The sequence below is a fragment of the Apteryx mantelli genome, chromosome 30, assembly GCF_036417845.1.
Source record: "Apteryx mantelli isolate bAptMan1 chromosome 30, bAptMan1.hap1, whole genome shotgun sequence".
Lineage (NCBI taxonomy): Eukaryota > Metazoa > Chordata > Aves > Apterygiformes > Apterygidae > Apteryx > Apteryx mantelli.
In genome coordinates, this window is record NC_090007.1 from 1,963,581 (window position 1) to 1,988,532 (window position 24,952).

At 40.2% G+C, this 24,952-nt stretch overlaps 2 protein-coding genes across 5 annotated transcripts in view; one reads left to right on the plus strand and one right to left on the minus strand.

The window, feature by feature from the left end:
- Positions 1-753: 753 nt before the first annotated feature.
- On the minus strand, positions 754-24,709 carry UPF1 (UPF1 RNA helicase and ATPase). Of its 2 annotated transcripts, none has more exons than XM_067313053.1 (24): positions 24,472-24,709; positions 18,081-18,223; positions 17,506-17,595; positions 16,813-16,980; positions 15,681-15,861; positions 14,817-14,978; positions 14,057-14,141; positions 13,782-13,880; positions 13,204-13,312; positions 12,093-12,252; positions 11,858-11,976; positions 11,449-11,613; positions 11,012-11,126; positions 10,676-10,819; positions 9,999-10,212; positions 9,655-9,772; positions 7,830-7,986; positions 6,686-6,828; positions 5,768-5,942; positions 4,953-5,034; positions 4,278-4,439; positions 3,702-3,919; positions 3,334-3,456; positions 754-3,214 (listed from the first exon to the last, which is right to left on the minus strand). In XM_067313053.1, the coding sequence occupies exons 1-23, from the start codon at positions 24,694-24,696 to the stop codon at positions 3,337-3,339; spliced, it is 3,354 nt and encodes a 1,117-aa protein (XP_067169154.1). In that variant the 5' UTR covers positions 24,697-24,709; the 3' UTR covers positions 754-3,214; positions 3,334-3,336. The 2 variants fall into 2 exon arrangements, with proteins under 2 accessions (XP_067169154.1, XP_067169153.1); XM_067313052.1 differs by having other exon boundaries at positions 13,204-13,321.
- COMP (cartilage oligomeric matrix protein) overlaps positions 24,576-24,952 on the plus strand; it is a 36,739-nt gene continuing 36,362 nt past the window's right edge. For 2 of the 3 annotated variants that reach the window (XM_067313054.1, XM_067313055.1), the window contains exon 1: positions 24,590-24,655. The gene's annotated coding sequence lies outside the window, so the exon portion shown is untranslated. Of the gene's footprint in view, positions 24,656-24,952 lie in introns of all 3 variants that reach the window. The other variant, XM_067313056.1, reaches the window with a different exon arrangement.

Below are 24,952 nucleotides of genomic sequence, written 5' to 3' on the forward strand. Positions count from 1 at the left end.
CTTAGGTATTTTTGAACCTATGCTGTGGCAGGCTGTGGGAGTGAGGGGCTCAGCTCATTAGGGTGCAGGGGGTAAGGAAGACTCCTTACCTTGTTCTCCAACAAGACAGAGGGCAACTGTCCCATACGCTGCCCTGTCCAAGCAGCATGTGACCAAGCAGGTTATAGCACACAAGGAAACAGAGCAGGTGATAACAGCAACTAGAAATTGAGACATTTTCTGACCAGCTGTAATGACCTTGTGTCAAATCAAAACTACGCGCAGCTTAACTTCTACTGCCAACACTGACTGCTGCCTGAGCACACTGGATAGTGCCAAAACCAGACCTAAACTCCTAAGCTGTATTTTCAGCAAAAGCTGAGCCATTCTTGAAGGACTGTTCAGGTCAAACAGGGTGGTCTCAGGTTCAGCAACCTGAGCCAGTCAACCACTACTTAACAGGAATAAATGCAATTTTTAGTTTTCCACAGAGCATGAGAAGCAAGAGGTAAGAAATCTTCCAAGCGGGACTGGTCACCTTTAGCAAAGCAAAGCACTTCATAATCCTGCAGCTCCCCCCCAGCAGTGCACAGGCCCAGCATATTCCCCTTCGAGCTAATTCAAGGCATGCATCTAACTGGTCAAGAGGCAGAGGAGGGAACATGGGTAGGGCATTTAACACACTTTTCACAGTTCATTTGCTTATCCATGTATGCTATGCACACACCACACTTTTGTACTAGTATGTGTTTAAAAAAAGTAATAAACTTGAAGTTTATACAATCAGACTAAGTTTTAATGAATGTTTCATGGTTTCATCATTGAAAGTTAGGGGCCACCTTGAATGCAAGAGCTGTTTATTAATATTTTATTGATGACAAACAGGTTTAAAACAAACTGAGACAAAATCAAAAAAGAGTAACACCGTGCTAGCACTGATGTCTGGATTTATAAAACTCAGAGTAACTGCTACAAAGGAAAAAAAAACAGCACGAAGCAGAGGCAAGCATTCCAATCAGTGAAATAAAGGGGGTGGGGGGAGAGGAGGGGTTACATTACTCAATGGATTGCATTGCACAAGGGGGTTACAGCTTAAACCTATCTCAAAACTATGCAACTACGCAGCCTAACCAGAAGGAAAAAAAATTAAAAAGCCCTTCGGCAATGTTAATAAATAAAACAGTCCATCTTACAAGGAAGGAAGGTGGCCTGTGTCTCCATTCTTTCACATTTTAGAAGTCTAAACTCTGGAGGCTTTTTATGAAACAAGAATGGTTTTTATTTCTGGAAAGTTTAGTTTATTTTGCAGTTCTTGAACTATGTTCACTGCAGGACTGAAAAAAATTTGAACACCTGTTCCATTTTATGTGCACACTACTCACAGTTTGTGGGTATGCTACACCGGATCTGTACTGGGGGAGAGACACTCTTGAAAAACTACAGCAAATACAGGTTATGAAAGCGGGTCAACAATCTACAGAAAGGACAGTAATGAAAGGGTTTTCCCCCCCAGTTACAAAAAGTGGGGTTTACATCATTTTAAGTACATTCATATGAGAGGTATTTTGAGTTCCCCCCAAAAAAAGACTAGAAACACTTGGAGCCCTTTGAGTATAAAGCTAACTTAATTCAAACTTTAAAAACACCTAGGTTAGTAATTCACACTCTACTGATCTTAGCCAATTAGGAGGTAGAGGTTAGTCTAATTTAGGGGTCTGATAAAAATGGGTCTGTAGGAATTTAAATTCTCTGCGCTGTTTCTAAAAAGGTTTAGACACAAATAAAATGCTCCCAGTGTTCCCATATGACTTATTTAAGACATGGGTACAACTTAGAAATTGGATGGCTTCTTTTATGTGCTGTTTTCAGTTTTGACTTCCAGCTATTTCTCAAGCCAGCATTGATGGCACAGCCGTGTCCACTACCTGAAAAATAGGCTCCGGGTTCGTTTTTAAACACCTGAATCTTTCAGCTATCTGCATTAATCACTGAAGAAGCCACACAAAAGCCTAACCCATTATCTCTAATTATACCCATCTATCAGAGGCCACCTTCCAACAACTGCCTGCTTTTTCCATTTTTCCAACCTGCTTCGGTAACATTGTAGAGTCTTTACTTCAAAACCAATATAATCCCCAGTTTCCACTACTTCTTCCCCAGATCTGTGGGAGTGAATAAAGCAGGCCTGTTAGCATCTTTTCCTCCAGGGCCGAAGGGCACAGGAACCCATCCCCTTTTAAGCGCACAGTTCATCTTACAGAAAGGCTTGTTTTTCACAGAGTAGAGTCCAGACAGTAGCCAATTAAAGCATACAGAAAACACTTTGAAACCCTCCTCCTGCTCGAGCGCGCAGGCTCCTTTCACTCTAACTGCTATCCAATGTAGGAAGAAGAGGCTGATTGCTGCAACTTTAAATCACACTGAAAGTTCTCAAGGTTGGTGCTCTAATTTAGTTTTGTTTTAAACTTTTTTTAAGCTTCTCAGAACAAGGATCTCCCAGGTCCACCACTAAGAATTCAGAGACAAACTTCTAAAAATTCAGTGCTCCTTTGAAAGAATCTCTTTAAAACCACCTTGTCACAAAGACCCGTTCAGAATGTGGGCGACACGATGACACTAGGATTTCAGAGCCAGTGTTGGACAACAAAACCTGCATCTCAGAGTTGAGCATCAGCTATGATCCGCTGGATTTCTGCTTGGCTTGCTGTCACTTAGTCAGGAACTCTCTCTCTCAGATACTCTGTTTCTAAAATGTAAACAGTTACTGCTAAAATATAGTACCCCTTTAAAACGAGAACAACTCTGAGATGAGGGTTTTCCTCTCCCCGTCTGCTCTGAAAAGTAATGCCCTGCTCGCAAAGAGAAGTATGGAATGAAGTGAAACCTGCTTAAGGCCCTTCTCTCGAGCTTGTTTGACTGGGGGAGCAGGGACTCAGCTGACCACTCATTTCAGGGTGAGTTGCCTTCCCAGTGAGGCGCCAGCCAGTCCTTCGGTGCTCTCTCTCCTCTCCGGTCAGTCTCCTTGTCTCAGTGAGCTAGCAGTGGGCTCTCTCGCGCGCGCTCCTTTCTCTCTCTCCTCTCCGTTGGTTGGTTTCTTTCTCCTGTTGCTCTCACACAGTGGTGCTTCAGTTTTAGCAGTGGAAAACAGGTATCCATTTTATTTTATTTTTTTTATTACCCAGAATAAAATGCTGATGAACTAAGCTCCACACAAGCTTAGCTCTTCTTCCTCAACCTGAAAGCAAGAAAGCAAAACAACATTTGCATTATGGGTGCCACTGTTGTGACAAATACTGTTTTTATGAACTTAAATGAGGGAGCAAGCAGCAGAGGACTGAACCTCAAGTGCCTTACACTCTAATACTGTGACAGTCCCGTCACTCCGCCATGTTGATATGCACGTTCACCCTGGTAAGTAGAGTCCTGTGACAGCGCCACATCGATCTGAGATTTAAACTCATCACCAAGGTAACTGTCCTGCAAATGAGAGCATTTGTTAAGCCTCCAACTAGTAATCAAGCTCAAGTGCTCCCTTACAGAGCAGAAAGTAGTACTACATGGCAGCCAAAGTCACAGATAAAATCTGAGAGAAGCTTTTAAATCTACCTTTTTGCTGCAGAATTTCTACAATATTAAACTTTTTGCAATAACTGGCTGCTGAAGAAACAAGCAGTTAAACACAACAGTTCAAAAAAGCAGGCTGTAGATCAAGTTCTGCTTACCTGTGATAATTCTGGTTGGGAGAGCCCAGGCTGACTCATCTGTGATGGCTGACTCATGGAGATATACCCTTGAGTCAGTGGACCCTGGGAGAAAGGCTGGGACACCACGTCTTGGCTTGCTTGACTATTTGGAAGGTTTGACTGACTAGTTCCAGGAATCGCAAAACGGTTTTTCTGACGCCCACCACGACCAGTCTTTCCTTTTGGTGCCCCACGTCCTGGAAAAGCGTTTATCCCAACCATCAGTGAGAACTTTTACACACACACAGAAGTGCAGGAATTAACTGCTTCTACAAAGACTTGACTGGTGGCTAGCAAGAGGCAATACTTTGTACGTATTCAGAGTAGCAAGTGCAGAGAAATCACAAGGCAGAAGTGCCAAGGCAGACGGGGCAAAGGAACACTCTCACTGGAGGCTGCAGTGCTCCTGTATTGGCATTCAACACAGCTAGGACTTGTTACTCAAGCACATCGTCATCTAACCTCATCAACACAGCTGCAAGAGCAGCAAAAGCAATTCTCCCACTTGAGACCTAAAATGAGGCTTCTGCCCTGTTCTGTCCTTGCCCCTCGTACCTGCAGCTGGTCCATTAGCCTGGCCGAAGTATCCCGGTGGTGGCATCGGTGGCATCACGAGGTTGAAAGGGATAGGAATGTTCATAGCAGTGACATGGCTGGGGCCGGCACTAATCATCCCGATCTGGTCATGGGTTTGGAAGTACATGTTGGACGGGCGCCCTAGGAGGGGAGGGGGGAGAAAGAAAAAAAAAAAAAGAAACCCCCCCCACACAATGATTTCAGGCATCCAGAAAATTTGAAAATCAACTCATACTCCTCCTCCTAACAGTAACGGAAGGACTTGTGAGCAGGGAAAAATCAGAAACTGGAAACTGAAAGGACAAGCCTATTGCTGCCAAGAACCTCTGATATTTCTAGTTCACTATCTATCCTGCACGTCAAAATTTCAGAGACACCTGTTTATCACACATTTGCCTTGTATATACCTTTAATTCAAGACTATTAAATGCTTAACATGCACACACAAGTCCCTCATCTTGTACTTGCTTTGCAGACATTATAGAAGCCTTTGCAGTCTAATTTAATCAGAGAGAAAAATCCCTCAATTCTTAAATTCTGCATTTTTCTGTAGTGACTCTTAAAAACATTTAAAAATTTGAAGTCTGCAAGATACCATCCCCCAAGGACTATTGAAAAGTCTATAAAGATGTTGATTTTGATAGCTGCTTCTACCTTGACTGCTCCGGTCATAGACAGATCCTGGAATAATAGCCTCACGCGCATCATACATGGCAGTAGTCATAAAACGGGCACCCTGGAAGCATTACAGGAAGTTAGACAAAGCCTTTGCATAGAAAACTAATATTTGCACTGCAACTCGAATATAAGTTTTTTGGTTAAGAATACAGTCAAGCTCTGCAGATAATGTCTACTTTACAAGTGCTGAGGAAAACAAATTTGTTCTAATACATGGAAAATATCCCACTATATCATTGACAACTAGGAAAAAAAACAACCTTATGAGTTTACAGACAACCTATCTCAAACTGTGAAATATTTGATGAATTTTCAGTCTATTTTGAGGTTCTGATGATGGCTTTCCCTTGCTCTATTTCTATAGTTGTCCTTTGGTGATGGCTGACAAGCTGTTTTATGGCTACTTATTCCCCTCTGCCAAATGTTAAAGGACTAAATACAATTTTCAACTTAGAAGTACAATAATGCTATTAATTACTCATATCTAATGAGCTTGCTATTTCCACACAAAACAATGATTTGATGTTTTATTCACCTCAGATTACCTCCCACAAACTTTTTTACTTACTGCAAAATAAGTACAGAAAAGGCTTTCCTAGAAGTGCTCAACTTAAAAACAGCCGAGGAAGCAACTTACTTGGTCACAGTCCAATAGCTAAGCAACAAAAATGGAAAGATACGAGTGTGTGAGGGTATGTGGCAGAGTGCGTACTCCATCCTTTTATAACAGATATCTAACCCCAAATCGCTTCATACCACAAACATCTGAGAGACAGGAAACATCAACTTACTGGATTGATGGTATTGACAAGTTTCCGGGGCTTGCTGAATTGCATAAGGCTTTCCCGGAGGTTATTCAGTGGTCCCTCCACCAGAACCTTCTGCTCCTTGTAATAATTCAGCAGGTGATTCCAAAGTGGTTGTTTAGACAGTGCTTTTGGGTTCCCAACAATAATTACTCCATACCTGTAGAACAGCAAATAACCAGAGAAACTAAAGTCAACTCTGACTAAAAATAAGTAGTGTTACATATCAATGTCAGAACAGCCTGAGTCAACAAGTTATTTTGCAGTAAGTCAAGGCACCCTAAGAAGCCCATGAGGTCAGTGTGGGAGACCCTGATGCAATGGTTATGTTCACAAGAAAAAGTTTTTGCAGTGTGACAAAATGCTCGAGATGAGGAGACTGCTGCAGTCAGTATCTCAGTACTCACACGCTTTCTTCTGACATGCTTGGCAAGCCTACGGTGTACTCAACCAACCACATTATAGTGGTTTAAAAGCTTAATTCTTAAAGACAAAAGCTTGCGGGAACCAAGGAAGTCAAAACTATGTTGGATTTCACACTGCCCTTCTCAGTAATTAAATCTGTTTAAAAGAAGCAGCGGTAAAGACGGCTGCAGTGGTAAAGATGGGAGAGATAGAGAAGCAGATGAACAGAAGAGTTCACCCACCCGCAAACATGGGAGGGACATGCCTGCTTCTACAGACTGCTGACGCCAAACAGTAACACTGATTAAGCTTAGATTGCTCTTGTAAATTGAGGGACACGTGGAAACTGTTCAAGGGCCCCTTAAGCAGGAGGAAAAAAAAAAAGCAAGCATATCATGCACAAAAAACAGATCTTCCATTAGCCAGACTGCATTAATATTTTAACAGATCAGATTAGGTCTCCAAAACACATACAAAATACTCTTAATTTTACTTTACCTTGCTCTTGTAAGAGCCACATTAAGACGCCTGGGGTCATTCAGAAATCCTATTCCTTGGTGTTCGTTGGCCCTTACACAAGAAAGGATAATAAAGTCCTTCTCTCGTCCCTGGAAGGCATCCACACTCGCAATTTCCACTTCCTGAAATGAAGGAAAAACACATACATCACGGAAGAACAGTGCAAAAACAGTTGCGTTACCACCAGGTATTACAAAACACTTTGGCTGCACAGTAACAGAACCCATCATTTAACAAAAATGTTATTTTTGTCACGTTGAATGATTTGATAATTCCACTGGTCACTAAATAGTTTCCCTAAGGGAGAACAGACAGTCTCAGTTTAGGACAAATTACTTTTATATTCACTGCTTTATGGCTCTCATACTTCCCCCAAACTGACATTTGTACCAGGGAAAGCATCCTTTTTCTAGGTACATTGCCAAAATGACTGACTATTCCAAAACCTTGTAGTAAGACAGCTCCAAATGAGCACTGTTGCTCCCAGCTGAGAAACCTGAATCAGAAGGACAGATCATTCCTGGCAGAAGCAAGAGTTATTTCCACCAAGTCTTCGTTCAGTGAAAACACCAGGTTTTTAATATTGCAAAAGAGACTATATTAAACATACAACTGTCTTGTTTGTAGCAACAAATTTTAGCGTTTGATAGAGGAGGCCAACTGATGGGAGGACATACTCCTAAGCAAATAAATTGTATTAGCAACAAAATTTATGGAGCTTGGTTTCTTGCATGTCTCCTAACTGGACACTTTTATCAAAGACACAAGCTCTGACTGAAGCTTTTCTGCAGCTGAAGCATTGGTGACCTCTCTCCTTTCTGTGCCTAACAGGGAGGGTCACTGCAGGGGGTCTCCTTTCAGTGGAGGCCTTAACAGGGTTTTCTCCTTTATCTTGCCAACTGCTCTCCTGAAACTTATTGGCATTTGACACCTCCGAAACCCTTTCCCTTAGTCAATTTTACCTGAAATAACTAAAGCACACAAAAGTTAGCAGAGAAGCATAAACACACTGATGTCTAAGCCGCCAGACTAAAATGAACACATTGGGAAGTTTCACAATATCTGAATTTTCTAGCTTCTTTGCATCCAAGCGTTCCCTTAAGTCTGTACAGTTGCTCCGTACCTGGTAAAGTTTCGTATGCAAGGAACCACTGAATTGCATGTACTGCACCAGATAGGATCGTTGACCCTCATAAGGAGTGATAATGCCAATCTGATCTGGTTTGGCACCAGCTTTCAATAACTTTGTAGTTATCTTCTCCACATTGGCTGCTTCCGTCCTACGAGAAGAGATTTGTTTATCTAAGGAGAATTAAGGCATTAGATCTAACATACCTCTGGCAAGTTACCGGGTCTAAAAAATGTGAACACATATGCTGTGCTACCCATTTATCAGAAAGCCTCTTCAAGAAAAAGTATAATTTTATGCTGCATTGCTTGGCCACTCCAATTAATTCAGCTCAGGCTTTGTAGAAACATTCATCACTATCACCTTGTGGCTTAGGTTGCACATGCATATTCTCAGCCAAAGAAATACAGGCAAAAGCTAGCACCTCAAAAGGTCTTAGAATGACACAGATTTCTTATATGTACACCCATTTTCTCAGAGCTATACAACCAAACTTCCTGGAATAGCAAAGTTCACGGTGGCCATCTTTCTAAGATGGAACCTCTCAGTATAGTTGAGCGTACGTGTGCGCTTTGAGTGAGACCATTAAAAATATCCCAGCCTGCTGTGCAAACAGATCCTTCAATTGCTTTATCTTAAAGTTTTAAATATAGAATGTTTTTAAGCCAATCTCCCTGTCAGCCAACTATTGTGCCATTTGTTTGTGCACAATCTGGCTTGCTGCATTCAGTCTTGCACATGCTGTTCATGAAACAGACTGAGATTAAAAATACCACAGCAGCTATTTTTCACAAGCTGGTCTGGTTTCTTTTCAGGCACAGGAACAAGTGCATGCAACCCAAAAGGAGTAAAATCTTTTAAACATACTCTTTGAAAAAGGTTTTGGAATGTGAGGAAAAAAGGATGGAAGAGAAGAAATTGAAATTCACATCTCTCCCTTTCTTCTCTCCCACTTTTTCACCCCAAAACTCTAAAATATAGAGTATTGGAATTGGGGCTTTGAAACAGGAGTCAATCAGCATTTCCTGTTGCAACTGCAGTCGGTTTACTAGTTGGCCCAAATTCATCCCACTTACACGAGGCACTTAATTGCCCTCTGTTCCTTATGCAATCAGGAAAGGAAAACACGCACCTCCAGAGAACAATTCAAACCAACTTAAGATCTGAACTGCTCCCACTGGGGATGCCTTTTTCTCTTCATTTACTGTAAAAGCAGCCTAGGGCAAATCATCTCCTAAAGGCAGTTTGGTTAGCTGGCATCCGTCCTATCTAACAGTGCTATCGTTGACAGCAGCTTTTATTTAAAAAAAAAAAAAAAGCACACAAGCAACTTCAATCGTAGCTGTTAGTAGGAAACAGCATTTTATTAGTTTAGAAAGCATACTGCAGAATATAAGAATAAACAGCACTGAAGAACTGTATCCCCTCATACAACACCTTTAAGGTCTGTGGGCTGGCTGGTTTTAAGTACAAGTACCCCCTTCATGGAAATGGAAATTAACCTTTGTCTAAAACACAAGCCTTCAGTTAGGTGTTAGGCCTTTGCTGACACGGCAAGGTATCACAAATTACAGTGAATAAAAAATACTATGGATTTAGTTGCAGAGATTCTGTAGGGTAGGGAAATACTTAGATATTTGGTTTGCAGCAGGAATGGTATATTCCACTCACTTCCCCTCAACTTCCTTAATCGTGACTTTCTCTCCTAGGGATGTTCCAGAATCATTAACAGATTCATATATCAATCTCCCTTATATTTGAGATACACTGGGATGAAGTATTTCTAAATAAGACTATCTCAGTGCTGAATTTTGTTTACCTGTTTAAGTAAGAGGTGCCTGAACTGGCAATTTCTTCCTGTCCTTGTGTAACATAGAAAAACATTGGCTTATCTGGCTGTGGCCATTGGAAATCAAATCCTTTTTTCACACGGTCCGCTGAGGAACAAAAAAACAGTAAGTAAAAAAAAAAAAATTAGCACTGCTTTACTAGAAGGAATACTTCCCCCTCTCACATCAAAGTACCTTAAAGACTCAAAAAAACCAAACAACCATAAGAGCAGTGGCAATTCTCTTTAAGGGAATGCATTAAAAAAAAAAACTAGATTAAATATTCTTCCTATAATCCTTAACAAATAGCAGAGAAGGCAATTTGTAGGTTTACCTGCAGTAACACCATTCTGGAGTGAACCCTCATAGAAGATATTGGATGGAAAAGCACTAAGTGCAGGATGCATGCGATACTGCACTTGAAGGCGAATCGGACGGATCCCCAGCACCACAAGCCTCTCAAAGAGGGACTGAGACAGGCCAGCCTTCGCAGCTTTCTTACACATCACAACAGGACCAAGCTGACAGTGATCACCTACAAGAATTAGCTGTGGAAAAGGAAAATTCACCATTGATGACAATGTAAATACCTAAGTTTGTATGTTCTGAAATCTGCCCAATAACTGGAAGTGATAGCAATATCCTAATATAAAATATTTGTAATTAATTGGTTTGTCTTGTAATAAGCTTCAGATCTAACCTAAGGCTTATAAATCTTTTAAGTGAACTAACTGTCCAGTTGTATTACTAATCATTTTAGAATAAAATTTTATTCAGTCTCCAGTTTGTTCCAGCAGGGCCAACATGTTCTAGGTGAAAATTATGCCAAGGAAACAGAAAACTAATGAGACTAATAAAAAACGAAGTCATTTAGATCTGTGTTATAAGAAGGTCTTCCACAAAGAAAAGGATTTTGTATTCCTACATGCCTATACTATGAAAATCACTGTTTAATGCTACTTCACCTATTTATAAACTTAATTTTCTTTAATGAAATCCAATGGCTCCTACCTGTTTTGCTCCCAGGACAACTGGCACCATACATTCTGGCTCAGTAGCCTGTGTGCTTTCATCAATCAGAATGGAGCGGAACTGCATTTTTGCAAGTCTTGGATCGCCAGCTCCCACACATGTGCAACAGATCACATCTGCATTCTGAGACAGAAACACAACTGAAATCAATCAAGCAGAATATCAACAGATAATACTTCTATATGGAAAAGTATTTAATACTATTTCAGAAGTCCCCTCAAGTTAAACTGTACTCTGAACTTCATCAGCAAATTACAACTAAGCCTCAGGTGAAAAGAGGCAACTGTTTAAGGTACTAGAACCAACAGACTTTACCATAAGTAATTCACGCTCTGCTGTTCGCTTCAGTGCACGGTAACGTTTCTCATCAGCAGACGACAGTTCTCCAGTTTCATCTTTAAGCTGCTGCAGTTTCTGAAGCTCTGGCATGCTGCAAAACAAAGAAATTTGCTTCACAGCCCCATTAACAACTTCTTCATATTACAATACCAAACTTCAGATTTTTATCTGACTTTTTTATTGGGCCACTTCTTTAGGAGCAGTACATGCCAGATCACAGGGGAAACCTTTTTATATTGCCACAGAAACTAAGAACTCATCTGTAAAGCTGAAAGTGACACATAGATACAGAAGCAAAAAAATTATCACATCAAGCAAATGCTCTTTGCTGCTGTTATACAGTTAATTACTGCCTCCATCACATGATCCAAGCTTTTTTTCTTCCCCCTCCCTCTCCACCTCCAATTTCATACCTATCCATGTTTCTGATCTGGTTGTGCAATGCCAAGAAGGATACAGGAGAGTCAATTGCCTCACGACTTTTAGCACACAGGCGAACCACTTTCAGTCCAGTTTGATGAATCTTCTCAGTCAACTGATCTACAGCTATGTTACTCGGAGCACAGACTAACACAGGCCTTAAAGATTAAAAAAAGTGACAAGGTAAGTCTCAATGAGTTATAAATAGCCTTTTCTCTGAAAGACTTGCAACAAGATCAGATTTGTGTTAGCACACACGTCCCCAAAAATAAGTTACTGAAGAATGTTTTCTGAAATAAGCACAAGTCTTTCCATTCATTTTAATGTTCAAACATAAGTTGATTCTCTGACCATTAATAAAGTAACTTTAATATATTAAAAAAAATAGAGAGGAATTCTTACCCATTGCCCTGTCTAGCCAGATGATAGACAATTGTGGCCGATGTCACTGTTTTTCCTGTACCAGGGGGACCCTGAATAAGACTCAGAGGACGCTGCAAGACAGTCTTCACAGCATAAACCTGATTAAAAAAAAAAGTTTGTTATTTCATGTGTAGGTAGTTACAAAGTTGCTCAAACTCTATTCATAAATCCTTTATCATATTCTTTGCCTGTAGTAAAAATGGGATGGGATTACCTGAGAATGGTTGAGATCAGGAAGTCCTTGTGCTGTAAAGCGCTTTGGCAACTGGCATTTAATAATTACATCTTCTACCTCATGGCCTAACAGCTTGTGATAGATGTACCCAGACACTGAAGTCTCATCCACAGCAAATGTTTTTAAAGCACTTTGCATTCTGAAAGGAGGGAAGGACAGAAAAATCAGTACGAGTTAAAACATAACAATCCAAAAGTGTCCAACACAAAGGTTAACCAGACATCATGCACATTAAGCTTAAAAATAAATAATAATAAAAAACCCCACAGCATCTTTTAAATCAGCACCTTGGGGAAGGAGGACGTTTTTGTGACTCGGAGCATCTACTAGCAGAACTGACAGACTAGAATTAGAGTCCAAGAACACAAACCTTGTTCCCCCCCATATCCATGCTATGAAATGTTATAAGCAGAAAATCTGTAGAGTAACCAGCCTTTGATAGAATTTACGATAGTAATTTTAGACGCAAGATTTGAAAAAAAAGTTGCAAATAACATTTCTTTCAGAATAAGAAAAGAATTCTTATCTTCCAAAATGCAGTACAGACATGTCTGAAGCCTACTGACCCCACAGCTGATTCACTTACCTTGAAATTTCAGTTAGTTAAAATGATTCAAAGTTTAGTAGGGTAACTAAGAAAAGATAGCACTTCATGACTGAGTAATGTTTAGCAAGCTGCTGAACTGTAAAATATTTTCTCTTCTTATAATATTTGAAACGTAACCAAGTATCAGGTAAGTTTTTCCCCTTCAGTTTACATGTTACCTTGATATATTTGGAATAAGCCTTAAATGTGCCTTCGAAATGAAAAATATTGGTAGTTTAGTAGTATTGAGATCAGTTCAAGTTCTAATAAAAATTAGGTCCGTTGCTCTATGAAGCAGAGGTCATGTGCTTGTATACCTGATACCTGCAGAGTGCAGCTCCATAGGCAGAGCTCTGCAATTCTGCTCTTTCTGATTGTGAGCATTATGAAACACGATACATCCTGTCCAACAATTCTTGTTCAAAAATCCCCACTGAAGTTAATGAAAAAATATGCATCAACTGTACCAATTATCTGCCAAGTTCTGAACTGCTTTCCCAGTACCTGTCAAATGAAGTAGACTTCCATACAAAATCCACTTGGAAGTTATGAGTAACTTCCACAGGTGCTCCAACGCTGCTTCTTAGCTCGATGGCTATCTCATCACCATAATCTGTAGAACCTCGTTAAGTAGTAATCTATAGCAAACATTTGAATTTTATTTTTCGCTATTTCATTTTATTTAGCAGCTCCCTGTTTGACAAAAATTTAAATGGTTTCAAAATTACTTTTGTACATTTTTACTGGTTTAAGAGACTGCAACCTTCCATTAAGTGTTTAAGGCCCCCACTGTCAAGAGTACAGAAATGCTTTGCAACTTTTAATAATCTTCACAGTGAAGATTTAAATTTCTGTTCACCCATTTTACAGATAGGGAACTCTTAAGAAGGGGACTTTCCAGTCACATGTATTTTGCTTACAGTACTGGAAGTAGTAATAAGCAGAGCTAAGAGAAATCTGTTTCTTCTGAAGTACTGTTGCTATCCCACCTGAAATTCAAACTGATAAAACTACTTAATTCACAAAGTCACTACCTGTGATCTATATATAACTTCCTTCTTAAAAGCTTAAGTAAAGGATACTATCAGGAACTTTGATAACATGACCAATTCCCTTCCATAAAGGGGCCAGGTCTCCTTTATACCTCAAGCAGATCTCATCTCCTTGCATAAGACGCATGTCTACAAAGGAAGAAAAAAAGCTCTCAGAAAATCCAACCAATGAACAACCATGCCCCAACACAAAAACCCTATAGAACTATTTCATATCCCAGGCCAGATCACCACAGTTCTTTAAACACTGAGGTTATTCTCCAAACACAAAAACAGACTAAAACATACAGCTAAGCCGTCATTACCTGAATCAGTCTTCGGCAAAGTGAAATAAGCAATTCTTTTCTTGTTCAAGCCCAAGTCCCATCTGACTGTGATGTTATCTTGGGTCTAATGGTAAAGAAAAGGCATCTATTATGTTCTTAAAGAACTGTTTACTATCACAATTCTCCTCACAGTCCTTCCCCCCCTCCCCCAAAAACAGTGGAAAACTACAAAACTTCCATGCCAATGTCACACAACAGCTAAATATCTGTATTTATTCTTAAGGACTGAGTCCACATCATCTGCAGAAGATAATTCCTTTTGACTAATACAAAGTTATGCAGTTAATGAGCACCAAATTCCTACCCACCCCCCGTTTTGTTCTCTTTATTTTAAGCATTCGTCAAGTACTTATATGCCCCCATAAAATACAAGTTTCACTGGAAACTTATTTGCTAAATCCAAAAGCAACAGAAACATAACTGGGGCTTATGACAATAACAACCTAATAACAGGTGGCCAAGTAACAGCTCTAAAACAGAACATGATTCTGGAGAAGAGAAATGAACACCCAAGAGTTCCTAAGCATTTCAAAAATGTTCTTTAAAACCTCAGTTTGAGGATTTTCCTATCATCTCCCCACTATCAAACATCACCATTACTACTGTAATGTAGTAGTACTGCAATAAAGACGTTTATTTCACTTAAGCCTTGCTTCTATTCTGTTAAACATCACGAGGTATTTCATATCAGAGACCTGGTCAGAAATTTCTTCAAACAGGCATATTTCAAGAATACTACCTGAGACTCCTTGAGTTTCTTGTCATAGTCTGCCTCAAGCTTGACTAGAGGACCAAATATATTTTGGTATTGATAAGCATCTTCATATCTAAGTAGGACGTGCTGTGGTTCTTCATCAACACCAGGCTTTTCTAAATCCTCAAGGGTTGCAGATGGATTTTCCTAGAATTTAAAGCATAAGTGCTTTGTTTCAAAGTTATAAGAATAGAAGTGACAAACTCTCGCTGTGCAACAGGAGCAATAAATCCCATGATTTATCCCGTGGATAAATCCCCAGGGCAAAAGAAGTTATGTATTCCATTAGAGACACTTTTTTTTTTTTTGAAGAAAAACATAAAACTGTTGTTTCTCATTTCAGATTTACGATCAAGTTTGGTTTTTTTTTTTTTCTGACTTTTCTTTAAGCCAGACATTGACAGTTTGCAGGTTCACATATCACTGCCACAAAGAGTTATACAAGGTATAATTCTAACCTGTTACAACAATACTAAGACATTATGTCATGCGCACGCATATCCAGTTGGGTTGTTCTGCATTAAAAGGTGTACAGAAAAAGTTCTTAAAAAGCAGTAACTGAAAACCAAGTGTGGACTTGGAGTTCCTTACTCACCCAGTCATCATTTCAAGTAGAACAGACTGAAGGACTGCTAATACAGGGAAGGAAAATTGTTTCTGCAAACTGCCTGACAGTGCAGCTTCAAAAGAGCTGAAAAACCTAGGGATGCAGCTTTCCTACTTAAATAAGCAATTCCCTGAATTCTCCGCTAAATTCCCAGTTGCTAAAAGAAACCTGTCCCTCCTTCACAAAACCCACAAAATTAGCACTTGGTTAAACATTATTGATATTTAAAGAGAAGCCCATACCTTCCAAAGTTCTTCCAGTTTGTTAATCTGTTGAGCTGTAATCTGACGTGCTCTCAGCTGTTCCTGTTCAGATGGAATCTTTACCAGCCATGAAAGGAAACAGCGGTCTTGGATAAGAGGCTGCCACTGTGAACTGTCCCAGTTAATATCCTTTAAACTGCTCTGACTGGCACATGGTTGCCTGCACAACCAAGATATTGAAAAAAATTATTAAATTAGACAAGTGTAAGAACAAGCTTACTGTGTGAAGTATGCAAGATCATGTTCACCATGCTTTTCAACACTGCAAACGCCTCGGTTAAAAAAAAAAAAGAAAAGAAAGCAGAAAACCTCCACACTAACCTGCTGTGCCAATTCAATTATTAGTTCCTCTATTTGCTATTTCAACACAGGGGAGGCTGGGTATCATGAGTAATATTTCATAGGTATTTCTAGAACTGAAAGTTTCAGCACCTAAGGTATTAAATATCACACTCACCTTTAAAAGTGGCTACGGTCCATTAAGACTATGCACACACACAATATATCAGAATACACTCAGGACTACTTCCCATCTGTTGTTTAAACAAATAGGAGAACTCATTCTGTAGAAACACACCTTCTACTGTCAAATACATGGTAAATGACAGCACTGAATAAAAATACAAACAATTATGAAATCATGACTTCTGCTACATCCTGTCAGAGACCAGTTACCAATTACTCTAATCTTCAAATAATTCTGAGCTAACAAGAGAAACTTACTATTCTGTAACAGCATCTGACACTACTCCGGTAGGGATCTAGAGTCTTTTCCTAAACTGATTGGGTTCTCTTCCAAATCTGAAAACCACAGCAGTTTAACCCTGCGGGGGCAGGGGGTGGAGTGGGGAATACCTTTATTCCATCAAGAACAGTTTCATTTGTAAGAAATTCTTTTTATACTACTAAGACATTTGTACAGCATAACAGAACATTTCTTTATTGCATTATCTACTTGTGTAGAACTCATGAAGTCTGTACTGTCACCCAAAGAGAGAATGGTAGCAAATTAGAATATATTTAGGTACAAAATGAAAGCAAGAGTTGTCCGTTAGAAATAAAATTATGCAATGGACTTGATACAAATGTGCCAATAAAGGCATTCTCTCACCTGCACAGCAAAACCACCACAGAGTCTGCCTTTGCTGGAATAAAGCCCAGGAGAAACACATTACGACATCCACAGTTATAACACTCCAAGACAGTCTCTCCCAGAGGCCCATCTTTGTGGAGAGTCACCTCTTTGCACTTCGCTCTCACAAGATGATTAACAATGTGGCTGAAACCAGAGAGAATATACATTTATATGAAGTTAATATTCAAGTCAGATTTAGCCCCAATTTAAGACAACATAGCAGTTAACATTAAAGATAAAAGCAGAACCTATTTGCATGGCTGCAGACATTGGTAAGATCTTGCTGTTTTCATCTAGGCAAGGATGACTGCTAGCACAGTCTCTACATTTTCTCAAAGCATGAACGCTGTAGGGTGACTGGGAAAGTTATATTACCGATAACTGAAAGAAGCCCCACAAAGCACATGTCAAGAATATCAGTTATGCTGCTTTGCAAGCGCACAGAAGCAGAAAGCTCACCCCAAAACGTAATTCAAGCTTTACTGAGATCAAGGCATATGTTGGTAATAGTGGAAAAGCAAAAGAGAAGGAGGTTGGAGATTCACATTTAGGTCACTAGACTTCAGTTATCACCAAAAGAAAGGTAAGTCGCACCAAGTATGCCACTTCAAAATGAACATACTCTATAGCAAGATTCTGTCATTGTCATTTCCATCATTGATCATTTACCTGCCAGATGTATTTCCACGACCATTACAGAACCATTTTTTGCTGGTGTTGCAGTAAACCACACAGGCTGGGTCATGGATACCACAGTAGCTAGGATTGAGAAAGAAAAAAGCAGGAAGTGACTGGGTGACTGCTTACAGGAAAATTCAAATGCAAAATTTAAAGTAACCAGTAGTGCACAAAAATAAGGGGAAATTAAAAATTAGGGGACCTGAGTGTTGGTGAAAGCATCAGTTAGATGCATCCACTCAACCTACGAGTTAAACTTCTGTTTTGAGTTATAAATACTTTAATACCTCCCACCATCACCATCCTGAGCTTGGCTTTGCCTTGTACTCCTCTAGAGAGGTCAAAGATCTATTGGAAGTGGAAGCTATAAGCGTATGCAACAGCTCACCAGAGGGCACTATTTTCCTCCAGTATGTAGATGTCTCCAAGGAAGTTATTCTCAAATTCCAGAAATCCTCTCAGCTTATACTTTTCATTCACACAAACTCACTATTAAAATTACAGTTCAGAAACTTGAGCTTTTGCCCTCTGGAAATATTAAGCTGGGGGTAAATACTGGGTCCTACCTGCAAGCATGCACAGGAAGGTCCTTTGTGTAATAGGTATCTTCCTCATCTTCTTCAAAATTCAGCTCTGCCAGAAGCTGACTGGTTTTAGCTACATTATCATCCACAGCTCCATTCTGCAGAATGCCATCAGGTCCATTAACCTGAAACACAAAGTCAGTGTTTAAGTTACAAAATCAAAATATACTCCAAATCATAAAGCTGAGGTCGGTAATCCCCACCCCTCAAAACAAAAACTTGTGTGTAAGACCTGAAATACATAGCAGTTATATAATCAACACTTGTTTCATTCGTTCCTGTTTTACTGAACTATTTAAACCCTGACTGATGAGTATGAAAAAAGTTAATAATGCAGGCAATTGCTTTTCTGCAGAATACCTTTCTCCCTACAGTCTTACATAACACAAAAGTTTACATTAAAACAGTTCTAGCAGTATCAAACATTGTTTTTTCATCCCTCATATTTTACCATAGGAATTGACCTGAAAACAGGATCTTTAGCATATAGGACTTTCCTCATCTATTTTTGCTGTTCTTTATCTACCAAATCATTTTTTTTCCAGGATATCAGAAGCACGCCTTCATGATACAGGGACAAAGAGCAGGTTAGCAAGAAACCTATTCTCATATAAGCCTAGTTAAAAACAAAGTAGTACAGGAAATAACAGAGGCTGTTTCTCAGCAGAGTATTTTTCAAAGCTTTCCACAGGCGTCTAAAACATACCTGCATAATACATCAAGTATGACTATTACTATTTAATATTTTTTTGAATTTGTTTAGCTATGATTTCCATAAAAAAGGCCTCACTATAGATTATCCAAGAAAACTGCAAAGTCATCAAAACTAGTTATTACATCTTAAAAGTTCTCAGAGATCCAGAATAGCATACCATATATAAAGCAAGTGTGCAAGGAAGCTGCTGCTCTTTTGACTAATGATACACTAACTGCCAGGACCATGAAGCTCTGCAACATTTGGTGCTGTGTCAGCAAATTTTACACACAAAGTCTTAGCCATATTAAAAATAAATATTGTTCCTTGTAGGTTCCTTTTCAGCACAAGGGAGAAGTATAAAGAAAGCATGTACCATAAAACTATACAGTTTCAGAGGTATATAGAATTCAACTTTTTAGCAATACAGTGCTCTTACAACCAGGAAGAAGCATCAGAAGAAGTGTGAATTTCACATATTGGATTTTAGTGTGGCTAAAGTAGCCATTGCCCCTTGGGAGTTAGAGGTGTTCTAATTTAATTCCACTGCTGTGTACTACATCTCCACACACTAACTGCTTAGGGAAGCTTCAGCAAGTTAATGTGCTGCTGTCAGGGAAAAAACTCAAGATGGCTAACCCCACAACCTCAAAAAAAAACTTTGTTCAGAGTCACTTATTCCTTGCATGGTTTAGCCAGAGCTCACTAAGACCTGAGAAGAGGCAGGTATACTGTTTAATCTACATTATCTTCAAGTAGAAGAGATGGGAAATAAAACAGCACAGTGACTGCAATGATTAGCACAATAATCTTCATTAAAAGAAACTTTATGAAAACATCCATTTAAAATTACAAGTCTCCTTGAGATTATTTCAATGTTTATTCAGAATTTTGTTGGCCTCTATCAGAGAAGTTCCTTCAGAAAATCCTTGAGCTACCTACAATCAATGGCAGACCCAAGGCCAAGGCAAAAGAGACACATTATTTCCAGGATGCATACTAAGGGACAACTTTTGTTTGAGTAATAAATGCCTCGGCATAGTCACCTTAGCATTTTTGAGCTATAATTCAATAAGCAAACCAAAACAAGCATACCTCTCTGAGAGTCTAATTTAGATTCCACACTAACTAGTTTCATTTTCTTCAGCAGTAGAAGATTGGACTCAATGATACAAGCTTTGTTTTATTACCTTTAAAAAGGCATGTTTGCAAAACGTGCAGTCTAAATGGTATGACTTTTTATTGCTATTATCTCCAAGGACTGGCTTTTAATAAGAAGAATCAACTGAGGCGTACCTTCAGCACAGAAAGTGCAAAAGAAACCAAGGGAGGAAAAAAAAAGGAAAAGAACTGCAGTAACATATAAAACACATTAGAATGATGAACCCAAATCTGATTAGCTCACTGCATAATAGCATCATTGCAGATGTTGGAAGATAAATATTCACTTTAAATATAAAGTGCCACTTCACAAAATATGAAGGCAATTTATTAACTGGTCATGGAATACATGGGATACTGAAGCTTTAAATTGATTTGAATTTCTTAAAGTATGAATACTGGGCATTCATAGGTGCATCTTCTATTTTCTATTCCAAAATACATGTGTGTAGTACATTATTACACACATCAGTTGACAAGTTTAATCAATTTTTGGATGCCCACAGGAAGCTTGGATTGCCAGATAGGTAATTACTTGTAACACAATTCTACAGCCCTTTTAAAAAAAATACAGAAAAACAAGAAACCACAACAACTGCAAGCTGTGTTGTACTTCTACACCAGGTGACTGCATCAGTTACACCCCAGGGAGCTCCTGCCCTCTCAGAGCATTAGGCAGCAGTGTCGTCACCTGTTACCATGAAACTCCAGCAGCCCAGTACTAGGCCTTGGCAGCCATACAATGAGGAAGTGACTCAACTATTGTTCTAAAACTTACTGTGATGTTAGCCTATGTGCATATTATTAAAAATCCGGCACCACAAACTGTTTTATAAGGGGGGGGGCACGCGCTTCTCTATTTTAGAAGCGTTAACTGAAACTTCTGGCAAAGCAGGTTTAACAGCTACATCAAGCAATCTGAAAACTTAGGTGCTCTCAAACTATCACAAAGGCATCAGTCCCTCTCTTGCTCATTTTCAGCTCTTAAAATACTGGCCAAAAGACAACAATCAAGGTCCACAGAACCACGTTACAGAAGAGTAATACCCCATTTCAGTAAATTAGATGAAATAATTTACGTATTTGTTCCTACTGACCATACAAGTGAGTTCCCAAATCATCATCAGCAAGATATTAAGGAAGGACCATCTCAATTTCTCGTGGCACTTCTGGCTAACATACCCAGCCTACACCTATAGCTGAACCATAAAAGAATGTAGCTATATCCACTTAGTGTAGTTCTACTTTAAGGAGGCACACTTCAAGTTGTAGAAATAAAAACAGTTAAATACATAATTTGCTATAAGATGACTCTTGTTAGACTGCAGTCCAATCAATCATGGCAACACGTTCCAACACTGGACAGTAAGCACAGGACACCTAGTCATGCTGTCCTAATTCAGGTAAATTTTCTCATACTTTAGCTTGACCATTTGTTGTTTGTAATATTCTAGACATTAAAGCTATAGAATATTTACTGTACCTTACTATCATCTATTATTTGTTCTCCTTTTCAAAATAAGAAAGTGTGCATTACTGAGAATATTCACCCTTACAAAACCTCCAAACCAGCCTCCAAAGTATAAGCTGTATTTCCAGATGGGGACCCGAGTAACAAAGAGTAAGTCATTCTGCTAAGACAAAAAGTCTCTGGTAGAACTGGAAATTAAATCGAGCCCCCAGCCTAGACCAAAATCTAATCGCTGACCCATCCTCCTTCAATCACTCACTCAAACAGCTTAGCACACATTAAGACAAGGTGCCTTGTCCATCACAGACTCAGGAACACGTGACTGCTTCCTATCATCGTAACTAAGTCCTTGCCTAGAAGGGCCAGAAAATAAGGAAGAAATCAGAATTTATCTTAAAAAGCATTAAAAGTGAACATATGAATTGGTTTGACTAAATATGCTACATGTAAACAACAAAAATACTGTTTTCTAAAGAGAAAGAGTAGAATTGCTTCTGCACTATTATCCTCTCACCACCTTTTGTCAGTTGCACGCTAATCTATTGCAACAACATCCTCTTAAACTATTAGTTATATATATGTAGGGGAAGAAAGCCCTTAATAAAATGTGATTGATTTAACCACTCTTTAAGAAATTAGGTGCTCTGTCTTGCTCAACTCATCTTTTTAAACATCAGAACACTAAGAAGATATCAGAATTTGGAACAGCAGGGCAAAATGACATGCCTCCAATGTTTATCAGCTTTGAATAAAGATTATACATTTAATTAGCTTTAGTTATAATTACAGTAACAAAAATTAACTAAGGAAAAATGAATGTGATCAATTTTTAGGCCTTAGAAGTTACACTTTTAGCATTTTGCCTGCCAAAAGACACGACAAGTTTACATATTTGTTCAAAGCAACAAAGTATTCCGCAGAATCTTTAAAAATACATAATTCCTGATCTTATCACAGATGAGACTGTTGAAATGTACAAGCCTAAACAGATCAAGGGATTTGGTTTTGGGGAGTTACTGTTATAATAGGTTCATTCCCCTCTCCCTAATTTCTGGCATCAAGATGAGCATCAGAAAGATTTTGCAAAAAGCACCTTAAAGGTATTCAGTAGAATAAAAATAATTAAATAAATTAAAAAAAAAAAACACCACACACACACCTTCAACCCTTCCCCTTTGCCAGGATGGTTACAGACTTCTTAATACCTGAATGAGCTCTCCATACTTTTTTTTTTTTTTTTTTACTTCAAAGGCTTTTCAAACATGTTTAGACAAAGAAAAAAATAATAATCCTCTAGTCTGGTCTTTTAGCATAAGCTTATTTTGGGGTTGGTTTTTTTTGTTCTTCTGGCTCAAAGTTCTCTACCATGAGTTCTGGAAAGATCACAACCCATTAAAGCTTTAAAAACTAAAATTTTACTAAAGCCATCTTTTTAACCAATTAATGCATATGCTGACTGTATACAGACACATAGATTTTATTAATATTTAATAATTTTGATGCCTGAATGCTCAAATAGACAAAAGGTTTACCCTGCCAAATCTAAATTCGAGTTACTAATGAATATAAAATAAAACTCTGAAAGGGCAGTCCATGGGGTCACATCTTTAATTCCACCTTTGACTACGGACATAAACATGCTGACCTGGAGCAAGTCACACCATAGCAGCTACGCCCAGGGTGTATGTTAAGCATTTTAAAGCACGAGAAAGTCATTCAATTCATCCAGGGATACATCTGCTATGGCTAGAATAGGATAATACCACTTTTGGCCTTGTACCGCACACCTGTAGATTTTCAATACCTGGACAGCTTTCCTGTTTTAAGTTTGCTCACTTGTGTATCCACAGCTATATCATTTATGGAACCCAATCCCTCAGTCTTTGCAAGTATGAACTTTTCAGGATTAAGAACTTTTATCTACAGCATTTCAACTCATCTTTAAGCTCACATTTTAAAACATGGATAATTTACAATCATTTTGTCATTAATAATAGAACTACATAAGTGTTTGTTTATCTAGATGTAATAAAACTTATCAGTACACTCCATGATCTTTAGATGGACAGCCCAGTTTTACTTTTTTTGTTTTGTTTTAATATGGAACAGTTTCTCAGGTTTTTTGTTACATACACAGCCAAGGTGTGGCACAGAGACAGACAGCATTTTCATTTACAACACTTGGCGTGTGAGTATATAATCCCAGTTCCCTCTTTGCTTTCACTTCTGCAAAGCCACTACTGTCAAACAATAAATACTTTTTAGTACTTACTTATCTACCAACCATCCCCATAGATATAAAAAAAATACTTATTTTTAAGCTATCAGGAAACAGACCTCTGAACTTGAGTATAAGGCCATACTGCTTGTCACTCCCATACCAACCCAAAACAAACCAGCTTAGCAACCGTGCAGTAGGAAAAGTGGCAAACAGTAAGGATAAAAATAATTTTTAAAAAAGTAAAAAGCATCTTTTGGTTTTAGTCGGAGAAAGGAATAAATTAGAGGGAGCAACAGTGAATTTCTACAGATACAGTATCCAACTTTTGATAACCAAGTACTACCTGTAATTATATTTGTTTTAAACTGCGATCACATTCCGAAGCATTTGATTTCTTACTTCAGCATCGCACCGAAAAGCGACACGCCTGTCACGATGCGAACCGAGAGGGCTGCTGGCTTTACCAGCAACCGAGCGGCCACAAGTTTTCCTCCTCGGCGCGCTCCCTCTCTGTTCCCGGGGCAGAAGAAAAGCGCACGGGCTCCAGGCCCGCCCCCCCGCCGCCGGCTCGGGGAGGGCGGCCAGCGCCGGGCCGCGGCGTGTCGGCAGCGGGCGGCCCCGCTCCGGAGCCGGGAGCTTCCTCTGCTCGGGGCAGCACCACGCGGTTCCCACTTTCCCGTCCGCCGCCCAGCCCCGCCGTCCGCCCAGGGCTTCCCCTCGCCGGCCCCACGGCCGGGCCCGCCCGCCCCTTCCGGACCCCCCCCCCGCTTCCCCGGTGGCGGAGACGCCCTGACCCCCCCCCACCCCACCCGCACCGCCGGCTCACCTGTGCTTCGATGGGTCCCGGCGGCCCCTGCCCCGCTCCGGGGGGCCCTTGGCCCTGCCCCGGCCCCGCCTGCCCGGGCCCGGGCGGGGTTTGGGTCTGGCTAGGGAGGGTGAAGTCGGTGAACTCGAACTCGGAGCCCTGCGTGTCGGCGCCGAGCAGCTCGGCCTCCTCGGTGTCCAGGAAGGTGAGGGTCTGCGAGCTGGGGCCGTACGCCTCCACGCTCATGGCGGCGGCGGCGGCGGCGTCGAGAAGCGGCGCTTCCCCGCCCCCACCCGAGCCCGAGCCGGCCGGGCCTCACCTCAGGGAGCCCGGGCGCCGCGCTACGCGAGCGGCAGGATCCGCCGCGCGCACCAGGCCGCGCGCGCGCGAGCCGGCCACCAACGAACCCGCCGCCGCCCCGCTCGGGCGGCCCAGCCAACGGCGGAGGGGGGCCGGGCGGGAGGGACGCGGCCGAGCCCCGCCGCGGAACCGAGCCCCGAGG

What these genes read in the sequence shown, in the direction of transcription:
- UPF1 (XM_067313052.1), bottom strand. Translation starts at nt 24,696, where the DNA reads ATGAGCGTGGAGGCGTACGGCCCCAGCTCGCAGACCCTCACCTTCCTG. An exon ending in GTGGTGGTTTTGCTGTGCAG is followed by an intron (nt 15,862 to 16,812) that starts GTGAGAGAATGC and finishes TTGGTTGTGCAG; the next exon opens with GCAACCATGTGCCAGTCAGA. An exon ending in CCAGAATGGTGTTACTGCAG is followed by an intron (nt 9,773 to 9,998) that starts GTAAACCTACAA and finishes TTTGTTCCTCAG; the next exon opens with CGGACCGTGTGAAAAAAGGA.